The sequence below is a fragment of the Symphalangus syndactylus genome, chromosome 24, assembly GCF_028878055.3.
Source record: "Symphalangus syndactylus isolate Jambi chromosome 24, NHGRI_mSymSyn1-v2.1_pri, whole genome shotgun sequence".
Lineage (NCBI taxonomy): Eukaryota > Metazoa > Chordata > Mammalia > Primates > Hylobatidae > Symphalangus > Symphalangus syndactylus.
This window is the reverse complement of record NC_072446.2, coordinates 37319414-37344106: the sequence shown is the minus strand read 5'-3', so window position 1 is coordinate 37344106 and position 24693 is coordinate 37319414. Positions and strand designations below refer to the sequence as shown.

General features: G+C 50.5%; 1 protein-coding gene across 2 annotated transcripts in view; it reads left to right on the top strand.

Moving 5' to 3' along the window:
• The window catches only part of MMP24 (matrix metallopeptidase 24), a 51374-nt gene that overhangs the window by 24077 nt on the left and 2604 nt on the right, over positions 1-24693 (top strand). For both annotated transcript variants that reach the window (XM_055266645.2, XM_055266646.2), the window contains exons 3-8: positions 4340-4456; positions 6619-6923; positions 14996-15157; positions 18739-18953; positions 21300-21438; positions 23408-23674. In XM_055266645.2, the coding sequence (XP_055122620.1) occupies positions 4340-4456; positions 6619-6923; positions 14996-15157; positions 18739-18953; positions 21300-21438; positions 23408-23674 (1205 nt within the window). The remainder of the gene's footprint in view (positions 1-4339; positions 4457-6618; positions 6924-14995; positions 15158-18738; positions 18954-21299; positions 21439-23407; positions 23675-24693) is intronic.

Here is a 24693-nt window from a genome sequence, read left to right as displayed (position 1 = left end):
GGTGATCCACCCGCCTCGGCCTCCCAGAGTGCTAGGATTACAGGCGTGAGCCATCGCGCCCAGCCTAGATTCCATTATTTTAAGCATCTAAGCTTTTAAAACTTGGCGAGTCTGGGGTTTTAGGATCCTAAAATCCTGTGTGAACATTTCCCATTCCTAGGATTCTCTGATTATGAGAGTGTGAACTTCTTCTCCTGTGCTGTTGCGAATACAGTGGACTCCTTGGCCCCGTGGTCTCCAGAGTGGGCTGGTTAAAGAGAGCCCAGCCGCCTTTCAAAGCGGAGGTTATTTTGAGGGCTTTGCACAGGCCTCATGGCAGTGCATCCTGGGGCAGAAGCACTGGTGTCTCTGCTGCGGCACCACCTGGCCTCGGGTTTTACTCTGTTCCAAAAAGCCCCAGGCCTGTTGGATAGTGCTCAGAGAGTGGCAGGTGGATGGTGAAAGGAGGAGGCAGAGGGAACGATCCGAGGGAAAAGGATGGCATTTCCCACTTGCAGTTCTGCCCACACCTCCTTGTAGGAAGGCGGAGGAGTTGTGCTCTGGAAGCAGGGGAAGGAGGAAGCCAGTCGCACTTATTAATCCAAGACCTGAGTTGGGGAGCGTTCGGGGTAGAATTTAGAGCCCCAAGATGCAGCTCCAGCTCTGTGACCTTGGGCAATGGCTGCCTTTCTCTGAGCCTGTTTCCTCCCCTAGGTGCCTTCCAGGTCTAACTCAGCCAGAGTGGTTCTTGGTTCTCTTCCCAGGGACTGTTAATGAAAGGAAGCTAGATTAGCCATTTAAAGTACTATGTTTGAGTGTCTACCTTGGGAAATGTCACACATTTGTTCATTCACTCATTCATTTGGTCAACAACATAGTTCCTCTAGCTCAACTTTGTGCTAAGCACTGACAGGAAAAAATAAAAGCTCCAGGCTTTGTTAAATTGCATTAATTAATAGTTCATTTCTTCATTCAACTAAGTTCCAGCCCTGCCTTGATGATTTCTGTGTTTTGCAAGGTACTGGATTTATCTGTGGGTTGTTTCCCTCATCTGTGAAATGGGAATAATTTCTTTTTTTTTCTTTTTTTTTTTTTTTTGAGACGAAGTCTCGCTCTGTCACCCAGGCTGGAGTGCAGTGGCGCGATCTCCACTCACTGCAAGCTCTACCTCCTGGGTTCACGCCATTCTCCTGCCTCAGCCTCCCGAGTAGCTGGGACTACAGGCGCCCACCACCATGCCCGGCTAATTTTTTTTTTGTATTTTTTAGTAGAGACGGGGTTTCACCGTGTTAGCCAGGATGGTCTCGATCTCCTGACCTCGTGATCCGCCTGCCTTGGCCTCCCAAAGTGCTGGGATTATAGGCGTGAGCCACCGCGCCCGGCCCGGGAATAATAATTTCTGTTACCTCACAGTGTTGTTTTGAGAATCAAACTTTTTTATTTATTTATTTATTTATTTATATTTATTTATTTATTTATTTATTTATTTTTTGAGACAAGGTCTGACTCCCCTCACCCAGGCTGGAGTGTACTGGTGCGATCTTGGCTCACTGTAGCCTCAACTTTCCAAGCTCAGGTGACCCTCCCACCTCAGCCTCCCTAGTAGCTGGGACTACAGGCACATGCCACCATGCCTGGCTAATTTTTTATATCTTTAGTAGAGATAGGGTTTTGCCATGTTGCCCAGGCTGGTCACGATCTTCTAGGCTCAAGCAATCTCCTGCCTCAGCTTCCCAAAGTGCTAGGATTATAGGTGTGAGCTACTGCACCTGGCCAAGAATTAAACATTTTAAAAGAATGTGCTGGGCACAGTGGCTCATGTCTGTAGTCCTAGCACTTTGGGAGGCCGAGGTGGGCAGATCACCTGAGGCCAGGAGTTCAGGACCAGCTTGACCAACATAGTGAAACCCTGTCTGTACTAAAAATACAAAAATTAGCCAAGCGTGGTGGTGCACGCCTGTAATCCCAGCTACTACTCAGGAGGTTGAGGCAGGAGAATTGCTTGAACTCGGGAGGCAGAGGTTGCAGTGAGCTGAGATCGCACCACTACACTCCAGCCTGGGCAACAGACCGAGACTATGTCTCAAAAAAAAAAAAAAAAAAGAAAAGAAAAAGAAAAAAAAAGAAATACCTGAAACTGGGTAATTTATAAAGAAAAGAGGTTTAATTGGCTCAGGGTTCCACAGGCTTTACAGGAAGCATGGCTGGGAATGCCTCAGGAAACTTTCAATCATAGTAGAAGGCAAAGGGGAAACAAGCACGTCATCATATGGCCGGAGCAGGGGGAAGAGTGAGAAGGGGGAGGTGCTCCACACCATTAAACAACCAGCTCTCATGAGAACTCACTCACTATCAGCAAAACAGCAAGGGTGAAGTCTGCCCGCATGGCCCAATCACCTCCCACCAGGCCCCGCCTCCAACAGGGACACAAATCAAAACCATATCACCTGGTAACAAACAGATATCAGGATTTACGTAATTTCAGGCACTGGGCTACCTTCTTTTGAGGACACGATGATGAATAGGACATAGATCCTGTCCTCAATTTACCATTTATTAGAGGAAATAGACCAATAAATTTTAAATCACAACACAATATAATAAGTGCTGCAGAGAATTATGTTCCACATCCCACAGTTGTTTAGCCACTTCTTTTTTTTTTTTTTTTTTTTTCTGAAACGGCATTTCACTCTTCTTGCCCAGGCTGGAGCACAATGGCACAATCTTGGTTCACTGCAACCTCTGCCTCCCGGGTTCAAGCAATTCCCCTGCCTTGGCCTCCCAAGTAGCTGGGATTACAGCCATCTGCCACCACGCCCAGCTAATTTTTTTGTAGCTTTAGTAAAGACAGGGTTTCACCATGTTAGCCAGGCTGGTCTCGAACTCCTGACCTCAGATGAGCCACCTGCCTCAGCCTACCAGAGTGCTGGGATTACAGGCATGAGCCACCGCACCCGGCCTGTTTAGCCACTTCTTGAACAAGTCTAGTGAAAGAGAATTTGCTGTCTTCATGCTATGCCATTCTACTGTTGAGTAATTGTGATTCATTCAGTCAGTCAGTCAGTCAACAATAATTATTGAGACCCTTCCGTGTCAGGCACTGTGCCAGCCCTGGGGATACAGGCAAGGTTCCTGTCCTTATGCAGCTTAGAGTCTGGGGAAAGAGACAAAGAATAAACAAGAAAGCGAATGCATAATCTAAGTTCACGAGTGATAAATCCTATGAAGAAACATTAAGCAGGATAAGCAGATAGCAGTGGGTTGGGGACACAAAAACTATTTTAGATAGAGAGGACGAGGAAGTCCTCTGTGAAGGGATAATATATGAGCAGAGACCTTAATGAAGTAACGGAACAAACCACATGCAGAAGAAGAGTGTTGCAGGTAGAGGGAACAGCAATGCAAAGACCCTGACATGGGAATAGGCTTAGCATGTTCAAGGAACAGCAAGAAGGTCGCCATGACTGGAGCGTAGGATATAAGGGGAAAACGATGACGATGTTCTTGGACAGGTATGCAGGGGCTGGATCACGTGGGGCTTTGTGGGCCAGGATGAAGAGTTCGACTTTTTTTTTTTTTTTTTGAGACAGTCTCGCTCTGTCACCCAGGCTGGAGTGCAGTGGCACAATCTTGGCTCACTGCAACCTCCACCTCTCAGGTTCAAGCACTTCTCCTGCCTCAGCCTGCTAAGTAGCTGGGATTACAGGTGTGAGCCACCGCAGTTGGCTAATTTTTTTTTTTTTTTTTTTTGTATTTTTAGTAGAGATGGGGTTTCACCATGTTGGCCAGGCTGGTCTCGAACTCCTCACCTCAGGTGATCCACCCGCCTCAGCCTCCCAAAGTGCTGGGATTACAGGCGTGAGCCACCGCGCCTGGCTGAAGAGTTTGAATTTTATTCTGGGTGTTCGGGGAAGTCATTGGAGGCTTTTAACCAGGGCATGCTGTGATCTGATTGCATTTATAGGGCATTTTCACATGTACTTCCTCCTTGAAGATGCACCTCCACCTAAGAGCGAGAACTAGAGTTCTCATGTTGCACAGGAGGAAACTGAGGTTCATATTGCTTCAGCCACTTGCCTGGGGGTCCTATGACTAGTGGTGGAGCTGGAACTTATCAAGCCCATGTATTCTGATTCTCAGTCTTTATACAGCTGTTTCCTCATCTATGATTGTGAGCGCATATGAATTAATGAATCAATCAATCATGTTCTTGTTGGGGTCCATCCAAGCCAGGGCCCCAGAGTGTAGGTTGAGGATGCACATTGCTTTCCAGACCGGAGCTGGGGAATATGCAGTCCCTTCCTAGAGTGTTCAGTGACCACAGTGCATATGCGTATGTGTGTGTCCTCTCTCTGCCCAGGTGGATGAAGAAACCCCGATGCGGTGTCCCTGATCACCCCCACTTAAGCCGTAGGCGGAGAAACAAGCGCTATGCCCTGACTGGACAGAAGTGGAGGCAAAAACACATCACCTACAGGTGCTTCGACTCCCCCTCTTCCTCCCTGGCTTTGGCTCCACCCTCCCTCTGTTTTCGCTGGCCTGAGTTTCAAAAGCTCACAATATGGGGGGCCTGGGGATCAGGCTCACAACACATAAGCCAAGGGCCAGGCATGTGGGCATCGGCACCAGGTGCTGAAAGCCCATAACTTTGTCCTCCTTGTGGCTTCCACAGGATGCTGTGACTCCAACCTCAGGTTTATTTGGTCCTCTGGGGGCTCTTAGTTGTCTTCTGTTTAGATGCCTGTAGTTTTTAGGTTACAGAAAGTGGGGTATGAATGGCTTGGTAACTTTCAGCTGTGATAAAGAACCATGGCTTGCAGTGAGCTATATCATGCCACTGCACTCCAGCCTGGGTGACAGAGTGAGACTCCGTCTCCAAAACAAAACAAACGAAATAAAAACCACAAAACAAAATAAACAAAACCGTGGCTTAATTCAGTCTCCTTATCACTGCCTGCCAAACCCCATTCCCTCTGATCTGGATCCTCCCACCCCAAAACCTGCCTGATGGACTGACTTCACCTGAGATTCCCAACGCAGAGTTCCAGTTGTTTATTAAGGAGTATAAAGAACTGGGACCTGAATCATAATAGTGTCATCTTTGACTGTCTGGAGGAACCAAGGGCAGAGCAGGATCCATCTCCAAGTCAGATCAGTGGCCCAAGAACAGACATGATGGAGCCCACAGCAGACTCAAGCACCAGAGTGGGGCTGGGGCAAGGGCCAGGCACTGAACAGGCTCAGATGGGGCTGGGGCAAGGGCCAGGCATGGGGAGGCTCAGGTAGGTGCCGGCTGGCACGTCTCAAGGCTCTGCTGTCATCTCAGGTGGATCCCTTGGGTGCAGAGGCATGATCTAAGACAGAGATCCTTAGAGTTGAACTAAGGGCTCTCCTGCTGACAAGCCCTCCCTACAGAATGGGCCTTTTTCTTTTTTTTTCTTTTTTTTTTTTTTTTTTTTTTTTTTCAGAAATCTGACAAGAGAAGGAAAGTTAGGGTTGAACTAAGGGCTCTTCTGCTGATAAGCTGTCCCTTCAGAAAGGGATTTTTTTTTTCCAGAAATCTGACAAGAGAAGGAAACTTAAGGATCTAGGTTAGAAGCTGAATAGACTCTTGGGTCTCTTGAAGGGGTAGAGTGGACCAAGAGAAAGAAGCACTGGGTTCTAACCCAACTCTGAGTAATTTCTATCACTCGACTTCTCTGGGCCTCAGTTTCCTTACGTGTGGAGTAGGTAGAATAATCCATGCCCCAGAGGGTCACAGGGCAGGGAACCCACACGCAGTGATGTTGTTTTGTGAAGAACCATGCAATATGAACACAGCGACGCTAAACAGCTAAACCTATAATGGATTAAATCAGATGCCGGCCAGCTTCTAGGTAGACAAGCCAAAGATTGGTACCAAAGATTTTTTAAAGAGACTTTTCACTTAAACTCCTTTCTATTATTTGAATATTTTTATAACTTTTATAAATGAACATATTTTGTATTAGGGAAAAAAACTTAAAATTCAGAAAATGCTATCTACCAATTTCCTTTTATTTATTTATTTATTTTTTAATTTTTATTTTTTATTTTTTGAGACAGAGTCTCACTCTGTTACCCAGGCTGGAGTGCAGTGGTGCAATCTTGGCTCACTGCAACCTCTGCCTCCGGGTTCAAGCAATTATCCTGCTTCAGCCTCCCGAGTAGCTGGGATTACAGGCTCACACCACCACGCCTGGCTAATTTTTGTACTTTTAGTAGAGACAGGGTTTCGCCATGTTGGTCAAGCTGGTCTCGAACTCCTGACCTCAAGTGATCCGCCAGCCTCGGCCTCCCAAAGTGCTGGGATTACAAGCGTGAACCACTGTGCCTAGCACCAATTTACTCTTTTCAACAAACTACAGTGGAATCCTTTATTCAACACAGCTTTGCTGGAGATCAAATGGAAAACACTGAGTAAAGCAAAGCCATCTGACTGAGGCAGGGTGGGGATCCAGAGCTCTGTTACTCAGCCTCTTCTTCAACTCCTGAGGCAGCTAAGAAGAATTCTAGGGTTCAAAATCGGATCACTGAGCCACATTGTCTCAGGTATCTATTTTAGCTCTGCTCATCTCTGACTCTCTGATCTTACCTAATGATCCTCCCCTCTCTCACCAGCATTCACAACTATACCCCAAAAGTGGGTGAGCTAGACACGCGGAAAGCTATTCGCCAGGCTTTCGATGTGTGGCAGAAGGTGACCCCACTGACCTTTGAAGAGGTGCCATACCATGAGATCAAAAGTGACCGGAAGGAGGCAGACATCATGATCTTTTTTGCTTCTGGTTTCCATGGCGACAGCTCCCCATTTGATGGAGAAGGGGGATTCCTGGCCCATGCCTACTTCCCTGGCCCAGGGATTGGAGGAGACACCCACTTTGACTCCGATGAGCCATGGACGCTAGGAAATGCCAACCATGACGGTAAGGCCATGAGGGGACAGGGGTCAGTCTTGGGCTGCTCAGTTGTTGGGGAAGAACTTGGAGGACATCTTAGATGAGTTTCCTGCTTTCTAGAGCCTCTTGTCCAAGAACTAAGACCGTAAGAGGGTGGGAACTGTGATTTCTGATAATATTCAACGTTCGATCCACCAGGGCCAGGGCCATGGAGATGAGTCAGATCACTTAGAAGATAGTCCAGTTGGCAGGAGGAAAGTAAGTTTAGGCCATGAGTAAGAAGATAAAGTAATGGACCAGAGGCTGAAGAAAAACTTTAAAAGGGGCCAGGCACAATGGCTCACGCCTGTAATCCCAGCACTTTGGGAGGCCAAGGCGGGTGGATCACCTGAGGTCAGGAGTTCAAGACCAGCCTGGCAAACATGGCGAAACCCTGTCTCTACTAAAAATACAAAAATTATCTGGGCGTGGTGGCGGGTGCCTGTAATCCCAGCTACTCAGGAGGCTGAGGCATGAGAATCGCTTGAACCCAGAAGGCGGAGGTTGCAGTGAGCCGAGACTGCACCATTGTACTCCAGCCCAGGCGACAAGAGCGAAACTCCATCTCAAAAAAAAAAAAAAGTTAAAAGGCATTAAAGCTGAAAGAGGGGTCTGAAAGTAGTAGGCTCTGGCCTGAATGATGAGGGCTCCAAAAGCCATCTTATGAATGACACGACTGGCTCTCTCCTTTGTCACCCTCACAGGTGAGTAGCAGCCCCTGAAATTATTCTGGCATCTTTGGATAATTTACCCTGCACCACTATGGTTCAATGAATATTTATGGAGGCAGAGTCAATACCGTGCAGCAATAGTAATGAGACCCTGCAGGTTGCCAAAAAATTCATCATCAATATTTACTCACAAGGCACATGCTTAGTATGTAGGCAAGTGTACATTATTTATACCCATTTTTAAGATGAAGAGTTGGGGCTCAACTGGCATAGCTGAAAGGTGACAATGCAGGTGTCAAGCCCTGGTTCAACTACTGGCTATGTGATACCCTCAGTCTCCTCGTCTGCAAAGTGAGGGGCTGGATTAGGTGGTCGCTAAGGGCCCTTCCAACTCTAATGAACATGATACAAAGTCTTGCAAAGACCAGGGGGAGCTGAATGTTTGAAAAAACTGGCATGATCTCTGTCCTCTGGCCGTCCAGAGTCAGTCTAGCAGGGGAGTTAGGTGTGCACATAAGTAACCCTGTCATAGACAGACTCTACCCAAGGCTGTAGCAGAGGCACCAAGAAAATACAGTAGGAGTTTGGAGGAAAGAGGGACAGAGGAGTGTGGCTTTTGGATTATAATAGATGACAATTGGTGGGTATGCTGGTGTTCTAAGGCCCGTGCCAAGTGCTTGCCACCCATTATGTGTGGAAACTATTATATCTATTAATATATTGGCCGGGCGTGGTGGCTCACGCCTGTAATCCCAGCACTTTGGGAGGCCGAGGCGGGCAGATCACAAGGTCAGGAGATTGAGACCATCCTGGCTAACACGGTGAAACCCCATCTCTACTAAAAATACAAAAAATTAGCCAGGCGTGGTGGGTGCCTGTAGTCCCAGCTACTCGGGAGGCTGAGGCAGGAGAATGGCATGAACCCGGGAGGCGCAGCTTGCAGTGAGCCGAGATTGTGCCACTGCACTCCAGCCTGGGCGACAGAGCGAGACTCTGTCTCAAAAAAAAAAAAAAAAAAGAATTCAGATTCCAGGCCAGGCACGGTGGGTCACACCTGTAATCCCAGCACTTTGGGAGGCCGAGGCAGGTGGATCACCTGAGGTCGGGAGTTCAAGATCAGCCTGGCCAACATGGTGAAATCCCATCTCTAAGAAAAACCCCAAAATTAGCCAGGCGTGGTGGTGGGCACCTGTAATCCTAGCTACTCTGGAGGCTGAGGCAGGAGAATCCCTTGAACCTGGGAGGCGGAGGTTACAGTGAGCCAAGATCACGCCACTGCACTCCAGCCTGGGCGACAGAGATTCCGTCTCAAAAAAAAAAAAAAAAAAAAAAAGACTGCAGATTCCAGGACCCTAACCTCTTGTCATTCTGATTCTTTGGGTCCGGGGTAGGGCCTGGGAATCTGCAGTTGGTCTAATACATTCCTGGGGCCTTCAGATGCAGGTGTTGCATCACCATGAGAAATGCTATCTTAATATCTAGAGTTTTCCTACCTGGCCTGATCGTAAGAAATAATGGGGGTTCTTGTTATAAACGTGGATTGATTCCCAGGCCCTTCCCACAGAAATCTTGACTCTTAAGCTCAAACAAGCTTGGGAAACACCGGGCATCCTTTTTTCCTGCCCTGCGGCTGCTCCAGGCTGAGAGCAGACTCTCAAAGCTGGTTTCCCCAGAGGCCATGTTTAGTGTCTATAGTTGGGGATCACCTCCTTCAGAACACTTCATATCATCGCATGGATCAGGGATTGGCAGCTCTGGGGTTATCTGTCAAAGGCTGGACCAGGAGATGGTTTGGCCAAGGCTCAGCCTAGGCGAAGTCATGAACCTGTTAAATTGTTCTTTGTCCTCTTCCTTCTTCAGATTTTTGTCCTCTTTCCTATTGAACTCCGTTTCCTTTGCCCTGGTATCTCTCCCGTGTGTCCTGCATGTATTCCTGGCTGAGTACCTATTCTTTATCTCATTCTTATTTTTGGATCGGTGTCAATGAATGGCTGTCTGTGCTAACAGATAAGATGTGAGGAGAAGAGAACTAACATTTTTGAGGCCCTGTTATGTGCCAGGCACTGTTAACTGATAAGGTTTTAGTTATATTCCTGATAGAGGCAAATGAATGACTAAAGAGTTGTCCAGAGGAGGCAATGGGAAGACACTCCCACTCCTCTGCCCTCCCCTTCTGCCCAGCACTGGGAGTATGCACTTCCCACACCTGCTCCTTGCTTTTGCAGAACTTGTTGGACCCAGCCCCCAAATCCCAAGAGCTGGTGGTGTGTGTGGGAAGGACCTGGACCTGTGGATGCGCACCATCCTAGCAGCTCTCCCATCTGTCCCACCCCAACCTTCATGAAAGACTGCCAATTCTGATAGAAATTCCAAGATTGCTAATGTTTTCTTTGGATAAGAATCAGGACTTTGCTCTGCTCTGGAAAACCAAGCAGGAACTGTCCAGATGCAGCTCAGGACCACAGCAATCGACCCCTGAACTGGAGTGCAGTGAAGGCAGGTTTCGGGTGAGAGGAAAGGAACCAAAATTTATTGAGCATCCATATATTATCTCGTTTAATTTCCACATAGACTCAGCAAAGGGGTGGAGTTTCCTGGGAACTTTTTGAACTTACTAGCTTCCTTCTTTTTTCTAAACTCTCATTATGGAAAATTTCAAACTCACAAAAGTAGGAAGAATGATTCTATGATCTCCTAGATACCCACCACCTGCCTCAGCAATTATCAACATTGTGGCATTCCTATTTATCTACCTTTTTTTGGCTGATGTATTTTAAAGAAAATCTCAGGCATTCTAACATTTCACCTTTAAATACTTTAGTATATACCTCTAACAGATAAAGGCTAATTTTTAAGATAAGCACACAATCATTATCAAGCCCAACAAAATTAACAATAATTTTTTAAAATCTAATACCCAGTTTGAGTTCACTTTCCCAAAGTACCTCGGAAATGTCTTTTACAGTTGTTTGGTTGAATCAGGATCCAAACAAGATCCACACACACATGGCTGACATGTCTCTTAAAGTCCTTTTTATTTAAAACACCCCCGTCCTGCACACACGTTTCCCTCCATATATTTGTTGAAGAAACTGGGTCAGATGTCCTGAGTATAATCATTTGGCGTGACTAGAATCAAGTTCACTTTTAATACGTCTCTCTTCCCCATAATTCCTGAATGTTGTTCATTAGATTTACAGGCCTGACTAGATTCAAGTTCAATTTTTTTGGCAAGAATACTTCCTAGGTGGTGCTGGTACTTCCTATTCACCATATCAGCAAACACATATGACGCAGACTGTCCCACTTTTAGTGATGTTGAGGTTGAGCATTTGCTTCAGGTTGTGTCAGCCTGACCCAACCATCATACAATTCACCCGGAGAACTTAAAAAACAAAAAAAAGATTGCCTACGTCCCAAACCAAACCTCCTGAATCAGAATATCTTCCCCACCTCCTCCGTGTGTTTAAAAGGCTCCCCTGGGCCAGGCGCGACAGGAGCACTGAAGTAATCCCAGCACTTTGGGAGGCCGAGGCAGGCAGATCACCTGAGGTCAGGAGTTCGAGACCAGCCTGGCCAACAAGGCAAAACCCCGTCTCTACTAAAAATACAAAAATTAGCCGGGTGTGGTGGCACATGCCTGTAATCCCAGCTACTCGGGAGGCTGAGGCAGGAGAATGGCTTGAACCCAGGAGGCGGAGGTTGCAGTGAGCCGAGATTGCGCCACTATACTCCAACCTGGGCGACAGAGTGAGATCCTGTCTCAAAAATAAAAAAGAAAGAAAATACTGTAAAAAAAAATAGGAAATTCACCCCGCTGGAAAGTGGCAGAGCCAGGTGTGACCCCAGGACTCTGCACTTTTAAGTCACCACAGGTGGTTCTGCTGCAGGTGGTCCGAGTATTTCCCTTGGTAAAATATGGTGCTTTTGGCACTATTCCATCCCGGGGGCTGTCACCTGGTTCTTCAACACAAAGCTTGTCCTCAAGGAACCCACAGTCCTGGGGCAGTGAGCATGTGCACTAGTGGCAATCATGTGGGGAGGAAGCGGTCAGTGCCATAAAGGCAGTTCAGGGAAACTGCTGGGAGGGCATAGCAGAAGGAGCACTCACTGCCAGCTGGGAAGTCAAGGAAGGCTTCCTGCGAGACAGGCACGGAGCTGAACTTTGAAGGAATCAGGTTATTCCAGGGGGAGGGGCAGCATTGGCAAAAGAACAGAGGCAAAGGGAAATGCTGTCACCTTTCGTGGGGAGTTAATGAGATGGGAACGACCAAACATAGAGATCCTAAAAGAAAGAAATGAGATAGAGACAAGGTCCACTTGAGTAGCTGAGTAGACTGCTGGGGACTTGCTCGGAGGCCCAGGGACTTACAGGAACACACCGTATCAGGGGTGCTGGTGCTCACACATGGCTCAACAGGACCCTGCTAATGAAGGGTAACACTTCTGCACCAGGAGCCGGTATGAGTGCATTACACACCCTGCCCAATGAATCTTCACCCCCATCCCTATGACGAAGGTGCCATTGTTCCTTCTATCTTCCAGAAGAAGAATTTAAAATGTCACACTGCTAGGACATGGCACAGCTGGGATTCAAAACCAGGCAGTCTGGCTCCCAGAGACTGCATTCCTGACCACTCTGCTTCCCTGCCTCTCACCCTCTTAAAGAGCAAAGACCCTAGCAGCCTCCTGCCCATGGAGCATGGGGTCCTCATAGCAGGTCTCTCTGCCTTCACCTCACAAGCTCAGGGAGTCCTCCTGCCCCTGCCCCGCTCCCTCCGTCTCCCCCTCAGGGCTCTCTTGGGTTTCTGTGCAGCAGGATGCTGGCTCCCTCACTCTTCCCTTCCTTTTGGTTCTTGGACCCACCCCACAGGCCTCTTTCATTTAAGGGGTCACTCCTGTTCTCTGCAGACCCAGCACAGGGGTTAAAAGAGCAAGAGACAAGGCTGCAGACAAAGGTTTTGAGTCTCCCACGGTGCTCAGGGCCCTGTTCCCTGGTTCCCAGCTGAGCTCCCTGTGGACAGCCCCTGGGGAAGAGCCTGCTCAGGAGACAGAGGCCCTGAACAGCTTGTCCCAGGTCATAGAACAGCCCAGGAGCATAGCCAGGACTGGACCCCAGGAAGCAGAGCTGCCTTCCGCTGGCTCTAGCAGTTGCCTTTGTTTGGGATGGAGCTCAGGGATGAGCTCACCCTTCCCTGCTGCCAGAGGGGCCAGGACCTGAGGAAGGAGCTGGGGGCGGCCTGGCCCTCTCATGCCAGCAGAAGGCCAGCCCCAGGCTTTTGGCCAACCTTGCACTGATCTTGCCCATCCCCCTTCCTTTCCGTTGCTCAAACGTGGCTTCACAGAAGACACTGCTCGTGTCAGTAGTGTGGCAGGCATGTACTGCCCGTGGCCTGGGTCTGCCCCATGGGGTTCTTCTCTCTTCCAGAGACCTAAGCCAGGAAGGCCAAACAATCCCCTCCCCTAAGTGACTCTAGGCCAGTGACGCTGGGGCCAGAGTGGGCAGTAGGACTCCAGACCACCTCCTAGGTTCCTGGCAGCCTCCCTGGACTTTGAGGTGGCAGGGATGGGCTGAGCCATGCCTTAGGGCCAGAAGATAAGAGGCAGGGCTCAAGGGGCTACAAATGCCACAGGTCAAGGCAAGCAAGGGTCTGACACTGGGCAGACAGGAGTCAGGACTGGCGATCAACAGCCTACCTAACTCCCTGCCCCCTGCATTTTCTCCCCAAAGCTGCGGTTACTTCATCCCCCTAAGTTCAGGCCTCCTTGTCCTGTCCTAGGCATAATACAGAAGCCCAGGGGAGTTGGCTTTCAGAGGATCTGGTTGCTGGCGCTCCACTGGCCTCGTGCTTCCTTTCTGGTCAATGGGCTTCCTCCAGTAACCAAGCTTCTGTCTTCTATAGGATTACAACAGCTGCCATTCTGTGCCACACCACGCACTTCATGTGTATCTTATCAACCTCACACAACCCAGTGAGGTAGGTCTCATGCCTCCATTTTACAAGTGAGGACATTTGAGGCTTACGGGTAGCCCTGCTGGCCATATTCACAAGCTGGCAGGGGGAATGAAGGTGGTCTGTCCCACTCAGGAGCCCGAGCTCATAACCACCATGCCATGGAGCTGCCTCAGTTGCACCCTCAGGATCTTGTTCCCACTTCCAGGACCTAGAGTGTGTTTTCACCTACACTTGAATCCCTGCCTCAGTCTTGGCCAACAGTTCCATGCTTCCAGAACCAAGGTCCTGCAGAGAGCTGCCCACGCCCAGGCCCCGCCTGCCCGGGGTCTCCTGAAGCTGACTGCCAGTTTGCCAGCACTTGCTCTCTTTGTCCCCACTCCCTCCCTCCACCTCAGGGCATTTTTTTTTTTTTTTTTTTTTTTTTTTTGAGATGGAGTCTCACTCTGTTGCCCAAGCTGGAGTGCAGTGGCGCGATCTTGGCTCACTGCAACCTCCACCTCCCAGGATCAAGCGATTCTCCTGCCTCAGCCTCCAGAGTAGCTGGTACTATAGGCGCAGGCCACCACATCTGGCTGATTTTTGGTATTTTTAGTAGAGATGGGGTTTCACCATGTTGGCCAAGCTGGTCTTGAACTCGTGACCTCAAGTGATCCACCCTGCTCGGCCTCCCAAAGCGCTGGGATTACAGGCGTGAGCCACCACGCCCAGCCAGCTCAGGGCCTTTTCATCTCTCACCTGGACCCTAGCATCCAAACAGATCCCCCTGCCCCAGGTCTTGTTCCCTCTAATCCTCCTTCCAACTGCAGCCAGAGTGATTTAATTGTATCACCACCCCCACTCCTGCTTAAACCCCCCACTAGCCAAGAAGCTGATCCAAATTCCTTTGTATGGCATTAAGCGCCCTGCTTGCCAGCCTGGCTGACCTCATCTCTCTCCAGCCCTCCCCTCCTGCTTTGTTCCAGAGCCAGGTGGAACGAAACTGCCTGTCCCTGGACTGTGTTTATTGCATTCCATCCGCCAGGAATGCCACCCCCACCCTTCCTCTCCTGCCCCTTGAATCCATTCTCCTGACTAACTTCTGATCCTTCAAGACTCAGCTTCAGCTTCACCTTCACCTTCGTGAAGCTTTCCCTGAACATCTTCCTCCAGGTTTAAATGACCCCTCTCTCCTCAGAATCCCTGCTCGACCCTCCCAGACATTCCTAAAGCACCCAGAGCCCTCTGCCTCACTTGTCACTCTCTCTCTCCTTGTCCCTGCTCTGCAGAGAGGCTTGGGAGGCAGGGGTTGTGTCTGATTTCTCTGTATGTCCCTGGTATCCAGCACGGGGCCTGGCACAGGGCCTGTGCTCGGTGTTTGCTGAGGTAATGGGTTGGCTGACCGACTCATATCTAAGCAGGTGCCCTGGGCACCTCCCCACACTCCTCTCCACAGGGAACGACCTCTTCCTGGTGGCTGTGCATGAGCTGGGCCACGCGCTGGGACTGGAGCACTCCAGCGACCCCAGCGCCATCATGGCGCCCTTCTACCAGTACATGGAGACGCACAACTTCAAGCTGCCCCAGGACGATCTCCAGGGCATCCAGAAGATCTATGGTGTGTGGCAGGGAGAGGGGGGACTGCTCCTTCCTCGGGGCTGGGCTGTGACTGCCTACCTGTCATGGGGCAGGGGACGAGGGAGGGGGACGTTGCTATCATCAGCACTGCTGCTGTTTCTCTGACTGTGTGTGACCTTTACAGACTTCCAATGGCTTTGCCTGGCCAGAGGGCAAGGCTTCCCCTGGCACACCTGGGAAACCTAGGGGAGGGTCTGAGCTGTAACTGAGAGGGACAAAAGTGAGGTGAGGGCCACCCATTCCCTCTCCTTTACCCCTCCCCTTCCACACTCTTCCCCGTCCCTTCATGCTTCGCTCCCTCCCTCCTACACCAGATGGTGGCTGAGCGCTCCCATAGGTTCCACCTCTAGCCAGGCAGGTTCACACATCTGCAGGAGTAACGGTGATACAGTGCGATGGGGACTATAACCAGAGCTTTGTTCTTTAAAAAGAAAAAACGAGGGCTAGGCGTGGTGGCTCTTGCCTGAAATCCCAGCACTTTGGGAGGCTGAGGCAGGCAGATCACTTGAGGTCAAGAGTTCGAGACCAGTCTGGCCAACATGGTGAAACCCCGTCTCTACCAAAAATATTAAAACAAACAAACAAAAAAATTAGCCAGGTGTGGTGGTGGGCACCTGAAATCTCAGCTACTTGGGAGGCTGAGGCAGGAGAATCACTTGAACCCAGGAGGCAGAGGTTGCAGTGAGCTGAGATTGCACCACTGCACTCCAGCCTGGGCAACAGGGCGAGACTCCATCTCAAAAAAAAAAAAAAAAAAAACAAAAGGAAAGAAAGAAAAGGTGAAAGATGAGAAGCTACTGCTATCTAGGTAAGATATGAAAGGCCTCCTACACACCTCTCTCCCAGTTCTGTTCACGCTGGTATGTGAGGTTCTTGTTCTGGTCAAGTCAGGTGAGATAGGGAGACCAGTTTACTTGAGCAAATGCTTGTCAAGACAGCACAGGCGCCCACAGCCCCCAGGCTACGGAGCACAGGAGGAGGGCTCCCTCTGGGGGAGATGACCCAGCCAGAGCCCTGAAGGACGGGCAGGACCTCCACAAGTAAAGCAGCAGAGACCAGGTGGGGGCTGTGGGTCCCAGAAGCTATTCCAAAGGTAGAACAACAGGATCTGCTGACAGATCAGACATGGGGTGAGAGGAAGGAGGAAGGGTCAAGGATGACCCCAGGGTTTCCAGCTTTTGTAATTGTGAAGCAATAGGGTCCACCAGTCTGCAGCTCAAAATTCTAGGCTGGAGGCCGAGGCGGGCGATTACCTGAGGTCAGGAGTTCAAGTCTAGCCTGGCCAACATGGCAAAACCCCGTCTCTACTAAAAATACACAAAATTAGCCTGGCATGGTGGTGCACGCCTGTAATCCCAGCTACTTGGGAGGCTGAGGCAGGAGAATCACTTGAACCCGGGAGGTGGAGGTTGCAGTGAGCTGAGATCGCACCACTGCACTCCAGCCTAGGCGACAGAGTGAGACTCCGTCTCAAAAAAAAAAAAATCTAGGCTGGGATATTTATTTGGGATCTTTGGTGTTCAGTACAGTAACCACTAGTCATACACTAGTATGTATTAAATAAACTAGTATTAAATAAACTAGTATTAAATTTCATAGTAATGAAATTTAAATTTATATTAATTAGGCCGTGTGCGGTGGCTCAAACCTGTAATCCTAGCACTTTGGGAGGCCGAGGTGGGAGGATTGCTTGAGGCCAGGAGTTCAAGACCAGCCTGGGCAACAAAGTGAGACCCCTGTCTCTACCCCACAAAAAATATATTAAAATTATAATTTCAAGGCCGGGCGCGGTGGCTCACGCTTGTAATCCCAGCACTTTGGGAGGCCGAGGCGGGCGGATCACGAGGTCAGGAGATCGAGACCATGGTGAAACCCCGTCTCTACTAAAAATACAAAAAAATTAGCCGGGCGTGGTGGCGGGCGCCTGTAGTCCCAGCTACTCGGAGAGGCTGAGGCAGGAGAATGGAGTGAACCCGGGAGGCGGAGCTTGCAGGGAGCCGAGATTGCGCCACTGCACTCCAGCCTGGGCGACAGAGCGAGACTCCATCTCAAAAAAAAAAAAACAAAAAAACAAACAAAAAAAACTTTAAAATTATAATTTCAGTTATAGTTCTTTAGTGGGTCTCAGTCACACTAAGAACTAGTCATTCAGCTTAAGACCTCAGTAGCCATATGTGGCTGTGGCTAGGGGCTACTGTAGTGAACGATGCAGGTATGGACCATTTCCATCATCACAGAACACCCTACTGGACAGCTCTGATTCAGGTCTGTAAAGCCATGAGCCCGGATGAGACCACCTAGAGTAGTGATTCTCAACTTGGCTGCCCTTTGGAATTACCTTGGAATTCTAATAAAAAAAACAGATACCCAGCCCTCAGCTCTAGAGATTTGGTTTTATTAATAGTTGGGGATTGGGTGTGGTGGCTTACGCCTGTAATCCCAGCACTTTGAGAGGCCAAGGTGGGTGGATCACTTGAGGTCAGGAGTTCGAGACCAGCCTGGTCAACATGGTGAAACCCCATCTCTGCTAAAAAAAAAAAAAAAAAAAAAAAAAAAAAAAAATTACCTGGGCATGGTGGCATGTGCCTGTAGTCCCAGCTACTCAGGAGGATGAGGCAGGAGAATCACTTGAACCTGGGAGGCAGAGGTTGCAGTGAGCCGAGATCGCGCCACTGCACTCCAGCATGGGGGACAGAGCGAGACTCCTTCTCAAAAAAAAAAAAAAAAAAAAAAGTTGGATAGCTAGCCTGCTGCTTCCTGAACATCCAGTTTGGAAAGCTCCCAAAGGTGATCCTAATATGCAGCCCAAGTGGAGAAGCACTGACCTAAGGATGAAAATGTAGAGACAGAAGAGAAGAGGACCCGGGGCACGCCAGCCTCTAGAGTAGGGCAGATGAGGACATGTAGCCAGCAAAGGAGGCTGAGAAGGAACAGCCCATGAGGCAGGAGGACAACCAAGAGAGTGTTTCCAGGAAAGTGTTTCTATGAATCTTGCTGCTCAAAGTGTAGTCTTCAGACCAGCAGCATCAGCATCACCTGAGAGTGTGAAGGAATGGAAACTCTCAGGCCCCACCCCAGGCCCTCTGAGCCCTCATCTGCATTTTAGCAACATCCCCAGATGATGCAGGTGCTTATTAAAGTCTGAGTCAAGCAACCATTGGATGATCTTGGCAGAGCAGTTGGAGTGGGTGACGGGTAGAAGCTGCACTGGGGTGGGAAAGAGAATGAATGAAGGGGATGAGGAAGTGGGGCCAGTGGGTGTGAAGGGGACAAAGAGGGTATGGCCTAAGGAAGAGCGCTGACCCTAAGGAAGGACATGATTGCTCTGTAACAGGAGAGAGAAAAGAGAAGATACCAGATTCGGGGATGGAAAGATGAAAGTCCCATTCTAATGGCTATTTTCATCCATTTTCTCAAAGACTGGGGGAGCTAAACTGGGGAGAGAGAACAGCAAGCTGAACTGGGACAGACTTGTCTCAGAGCTGCCTGGGTGATGCTGAGACTGGCAGTGGGAGGCGGGAAATGGCTGCCCCCTCTCTAAGATGCAGCTCCTCTCTCCAGGACCCCCAGCCGAGCCTCTGGAGCCCACAAGGCCACTCCCTACACTCCCCGTCCGCAGGATCCACTCACCATCGGAGAGGAAACATGAGCGCCAGCCCAGGCCCCCTCGGCCGCCCCTTGGGGACCGGCCATCCACACCAGGCACCAAACCCAACATCTGTGACGGCAACTTCAACACAGTGGCCCTCTTCCGGGGCGAGATGTTTGTGTTTAAGGTAGGGCCAATGGTTTGGCACCACCCAGCTGGCCCCTGACCTTTCCTCCTCCTCCCCCACACCATGGAGCTGGGGAAGGCTCCTGATTTGGGATTCGATTACAATGGGGCCTGGACGGGAGCTAGCCCAGTGGCCAGGGCATGGGGTCTCTTCCTGGTGCTGCTGGGTGAATCAACTGTTTCCAAGAGGGAGGGGGAAAGATGGGTGATCCCTCACCTCCCCTGGGGTTAATGCTGGGAGAAAGTGCTGGAAGCTGGCTTCTGGTCTGTGATCTCCCTTCTTGGGACCTCAGTTTCTCCATCCGAAACCTGGGGGAGTCATTCCTCTAACAAAGAGTGTGTGAAGATCCAGTGAGTGCCTGGCTCTGAAGATGGTCACCTTGGAGTAGGGGCTAGATCAGTGGTGGTTCAGTCTGACTCCAGACCCTACCAAGGCTTGAGAGGCTGCTACTGGCCAGGGTATATCTTGTCATTTGTCCTCCATCAGCCATGGACTGACAGGGTGGCAGTCTGCTTGACGTGTTGCAGGTTGGGCTCTTGGGGAGCGAACTCTGAGGTGGGGTCTGGAATGCAGGATTTCGATTAGGGAGTACTTTCAGAATCAACATTTGTGAGGAGGAAAAGGAAGCAGGACAGGGAAGAGGGAGAGGTTAAGTGGCAACAGAGGCCCATGGCAGCCTCAGCCACCCCCGCAGGGAGCTCTGGAGCTACGGTGGCCTGTCATTCAGCCTACGTTGGGTCCAAAATATCTGGAATATTATAACCCCTACCTCGTTCAATCACTGGATGAGGAAGGGCATTCAGTGACTGAGGAGAGCTCTCTGAAGCAGGGAACATCCCCAAAGGGGCTGACAGTTGAAAACTGCCTGCTGGCCACACTCCTGGCCACTGGGACAACAAGTCCTTCTCTGAAGGGGATCTGGGCAGGGAACTGTCCCGATCCTGTTCCATCACACAGGATGGTGAAAGAGGCTGCCTCGCTCCCCTCGTAGAGTTCTCCCAGCACGCACTGAGCACTGCGCAGGAATCGGGCAGCATGGGTCAGCCCTAGTCTGCCTTCTCACTGAGTGGCTCTAGGCAAGTCACCTGGCCTTTCTTAAGACTCCGTATATCTCAGATCAACTCAACAGAGACATGAAAGTCAAAATAAGGTCAAAAACCTGGATGTGAAAGTGCTTTGTAAAACACCTTTTAAAATACTAGCTTTTGTACCATCTTTTACAAATCATGCTTCTTCTTCTGCACTCATTCGACTTTGATCCAACTGAACCGTTCATAGGCAGGTCCAGGTTTTATCATCCCCATTTACACATAAGAAAACTGAGGCCTGGAGGCCGGGCGTGGTGGCTCACAGCTGTAATCCCAGCACTTTGGGAGGCCGAGGCAGGCGGATCACAAGGTCAGGAGATCGAGACCATCCTGGCTAACATGGTGAAACCCCATCTCTACTAAAAATACAAAAACTTAGCCGGATGTGGTGGCGGGCGCCTGTAGTCCCAGCTACTCAGGAGGCTGAGGCAGGAGAATAACGTGATCCTGGGAGGCGGAGCTTGCAGTGAGCCGAGATGGCACCACTGCACTCCAGCCTGGGTGACAGAGCGAGACTCTGTCTAAAAAAAAAAAAAAAAAAAGAAAACTGAGGCCTGGAGGCTACAGGCCTTGCCTAGACTGCTTGTGTACCAGCCCAAGACTGAGGCACCAGTTACAAGAAGCGTTTTTACTGGACTCGGACTATTTAGCTGCCATTTACTCAACATGGACTGTGTGCCCCGTACTGTTCTGGGCACTTTGCCTAGAATCTCTCATCTGATTCTCCATTATTACCTGCACTTGCAGGTGAGGCCCTAAGTCATGCAGCTATAAATGGAGGAATGTGAATTCATGCTCAGGTCTCGAGGGAATTCCCATGACTTGGCTTCCGAGATGCTGGCCCTATTGGATGGAGCCAGCCTCATGGAGGGCACTCGGTCCAGGCTCAGTGACCACCCCAGCCTCCCACTGTCCTGAGGACCAGTCTGGCTGATGTCAGTGATGCTCCACTGCCCCCATGTGGCCACTCCAGGCCCCAACATCATCCTTTCCAGCTCCCTCACACCTCCTTTTCCACACCAGGCCTGTCTGCTGTCTGTCTCATGGTCCACCCAGCAGCAAGAGTCAGCAGGAGGCTGAAATGAAGAGAGTTACAGGAGCATCCTGTCTTCCTCCCAGGGCTTGAAAAGTCAGAAGCAGCTAATGGACAGTCTCGGTGGAGGGTTGGGCTGTTAGGACCTAAGCCACACAGCTGAAATCACTGGGTTTGGAGGCAGGGCCTGACACACCTCTCTCCCCTTCTCCTGCTTCCTCCCAGGATCGCTGGTTCTGGCGCCTGCGCAATAACCGAGTGCAGGAGGGCTACCCCATGCAGATCGAGCAGTTCTGGAAGGGCCTGCCTGCCCGCATCGACGCAGCCTATGAAAGGGCCGATGGGAGATTTGTCTTCTTCAAAGGTAATGTAGCCTGTGCTGCGGGACAGTTCCCTGCCCAAGGTCTTGGAACCTCCTTTCTCCCATCTAAACTGGAAGAGGTGGGGTGGGAGGCAGATGTCCTCAGAGGGCCCCTCTAGTCTAACGGAGACACTGACCTCTGACAAATCAAGTCAGAAAGTGAGACTGAGAATCTGTATGTGCCGAGGTTGGTGGGGTGACCAGCTTCGTCCACATGAAGTAGAGTGTGGGACAAGCAATTGAAGACCACCCAGTACTTCATGGGAGGCCATTGGGTCAGTTCTGTAAGAACCCAGAGGGAAGAGGTCACTCAAGCTGGGGAGGTCGGGGGAGGGTGTAGGAGGGAGCTAAGGTGCCCAACCTGTGCCCAGCACTGTGCTAGGTTGTTTCATGACAGTTATCTTGACTCGGGCCAGACCTTAGATGGGTGAGATACAGATAGTGAGAAGCAAGGAAAGCATTCCAGAGGGACAACGGCTGAATAAAGGAGCAGGGCTGGGATGTGTATGGACGTTCACAGGGCTTAGAAGACCCACCTGATGGCCACGGAGGCCCCACCTTGGAAAGCTGTGAGAAATGGCCCAGAAAGGTCATTTAGGGGCAAAGCCTGAAGAGCCCTGGCTGCCAGGCCAGAATGTGGTCTTGATCCATTAGGCCAAGGCTGGAAATTCATGGAATGTTTCCGAGCAGCAGAGAGCCAGAGAGCAGGAGGTGGCAGACATGGCAGGAGCAAGGCAGCCATTTCTGAGATGGTTCTGGAGAGTGCCACTCATGAGGCCCAAACCAGGGAGGAGCCGTGCGGCTGGAGGGCAGGGGACAGCTGCCAGGAGAGTCAGAGGGCCTCAGAAGTAGCTGAATACTCGGCCAGGCGCAGTGGCTTATGCTTGTAATCCCAGCACTTTGGGAGGCCAAAGCTGGCAGGTCACCTGAGGTCAGGAGTTCGAGCCCAGCCTGACCAACATGGTGAAACCCCATCTCTACTAAAATTACAAAAACTAGCTGGGCGTGGCTGCATGTGCCTGTAATCCCAGCTACTCAGGAGGCTGAGGCAGGAGAATCGCTTGAACCCGGGAGGCGGAGGTTGTGGTGAGCTGAGATCGCACCATTGCACTCCAGCCTGGGCAACAAGAGCCAAACTCCATCTTAAAAAAAAGAAGTGGCCGGGCACGGTGGCTCACGCCTGTAATCCTAGCACTTTGGGAGCCCGAGGCGGGGGGATCACGAGGTCAGGAGTTCAACACCAACCTCGCCAAGATGGTGAAACCCTGTCTCTACTAAAAATACAAAAAATTAGCCGGGCGTGGTGGCGGGCACCTGCAATCCCAGCTATTCAGGAGGCTGAGGCAGAGAATTGCTTGAACCCAAGAGGCGGAGGTTGCAGTGAGCCGAGATCGTGCCACTGCACTCCAGCCTGGGCGACAGAGTGAGACTCCATCTCAAAAAAAAAAAAAAAAAGTGGCTGAATACTGAGAGGAGAAGGTAAGAAAGGGTCAACAGTGAGGCTAGGACTCCCTGTTGGGGACCTGGGAGGCAGAAGGTGATGAGAAGGGAGCCCCTCTGTGGTGCAGATGAGGAGCCCTGGGAAGCCACCAATGTGGAGCTGCCCATAGGCCAAGGGAGGTCAGGGTTTCTGGGTCTGCTGCTCAGGTCCAGTGGGAGAGCCTCAGAGTCAGGTGTCACTGGTAGCAGGTTTGGGGAGTGGTAGTGCATATGCAAAGTCATGTAAGTGGCTGAGATCACCAGAGAAGAGAGAGGAGCAAGTCACATGAACAAAAGAGGGTGGGACTCGGAGCCCAGGCAGCAGGGGGCAAGTTGTCCAGGATCTGTGACTGGCCTCAGGCTTTCTGTCCTTCCCAACTCTAGCTGGGCCAAGGGGCTGAGGGCATCAGGCTGTTTTCACCTGACACCCTGAAGATGGGCAAGCGGCACTGAGTGACAGGGGAAGCTGATCCTGGGCTCCTCTTGGCCACAGGTGACAAGTATTGGGTGTTTAAGGAGGTGACGGTGGAGCCTGGGTACCCCCACAGCCTGGGGGAGCTGGGCAGCTGTCTGCCCCGTGAAGGCATTGACACAGCTCTGCGCTGGGAACCTGTGGGCAAGACCTACTTTTTCAAAGGCGAGCGGTACTGGCGCTACAGCGAGGAGCGGCGGGCCACGGACCCTGGCTACCCTAAGCCCATCACCGTGTGGAAGGGCATCCCACAGGCTCCCCAAGGGGCCTTCATCAGCAAGGAAGGATGTACGTAAGGGCCGGGCCAGGGTGGGCATGGGGAGTCGGTTTTATGTGGTCCTCGCCAGTGCCCACGGGCATACTCAGTGCCCGGGCATCCAGGTTTGAGAAAACACCTGGTGGCAGACAACTGCCTCATATCTACCCATGTTCACATGGTCCATTAATTCACTTACCAGCTGCCAAGTCACACTTTTTCATCTGCAGGAATGATTCACAGCAGAGAGACGTTGTCATAGACTGACTTCATTCCTTCAGACAGCATTTCTCAAACACTTATCCTCAGGTGTACTCCAGGGACGCCTCGAGTTACCAAATCTGAAAAGCAATGATGGGCATGCATGTTTCAAAGCCACTTTTTCACAGGGCTCGAGGGCAAGAAGATGGAAAGAAAACCTTTAAAAAAATTTTTTTTAAAATTCTAAGAGATAAGGTCTCACTCTGTCGTCTAGGCTGGAATGCAGTGACATGATCATAGCTCACTGCAGCCTCAACCTCCTGGTCTCAAATGATCCTCCTGCCTCATCAGCCTCCCGAGTAGTTGGGATTATAGGCACATGCCACTGTGCCTGGCTAATTTACTTTTTTTTTTGTAGAGACAGGGTTTCACTATGTTGGCCAGGCTGGTCTCAAACTCCTGGCCTCAAGCAATCCTCTCACATCAGCCTCCGAAAGCCCTGGGATTACAAGTGTGAGCCACTGCATCAAGAGAGAAACTTTTTATGTTTCCTGAACTCCTCCTAGAAGCCATGCTGGCCACCAGCCCCCACGACTGCCATCAGACACTCAGCCTGTCTCCCCACCAGCCTAGGAGCTTCTCAGGAGGACTGGCCAGCCTGGCCAGATGCAGAGTGGGCCTCCAAGAGTGTTTGTTAAGTAGATCTCCACTGATATGGTCAAAAACACAGACTCTAGAGCTGGACCGGCTGGGTTCATAACCACCATAGTACCACTCACTATGAATTTGAGAAAATCGCTAATAAGTTTTCTGTTTTCTCATTTATAAAATGGTAATAGCAGTACCTACC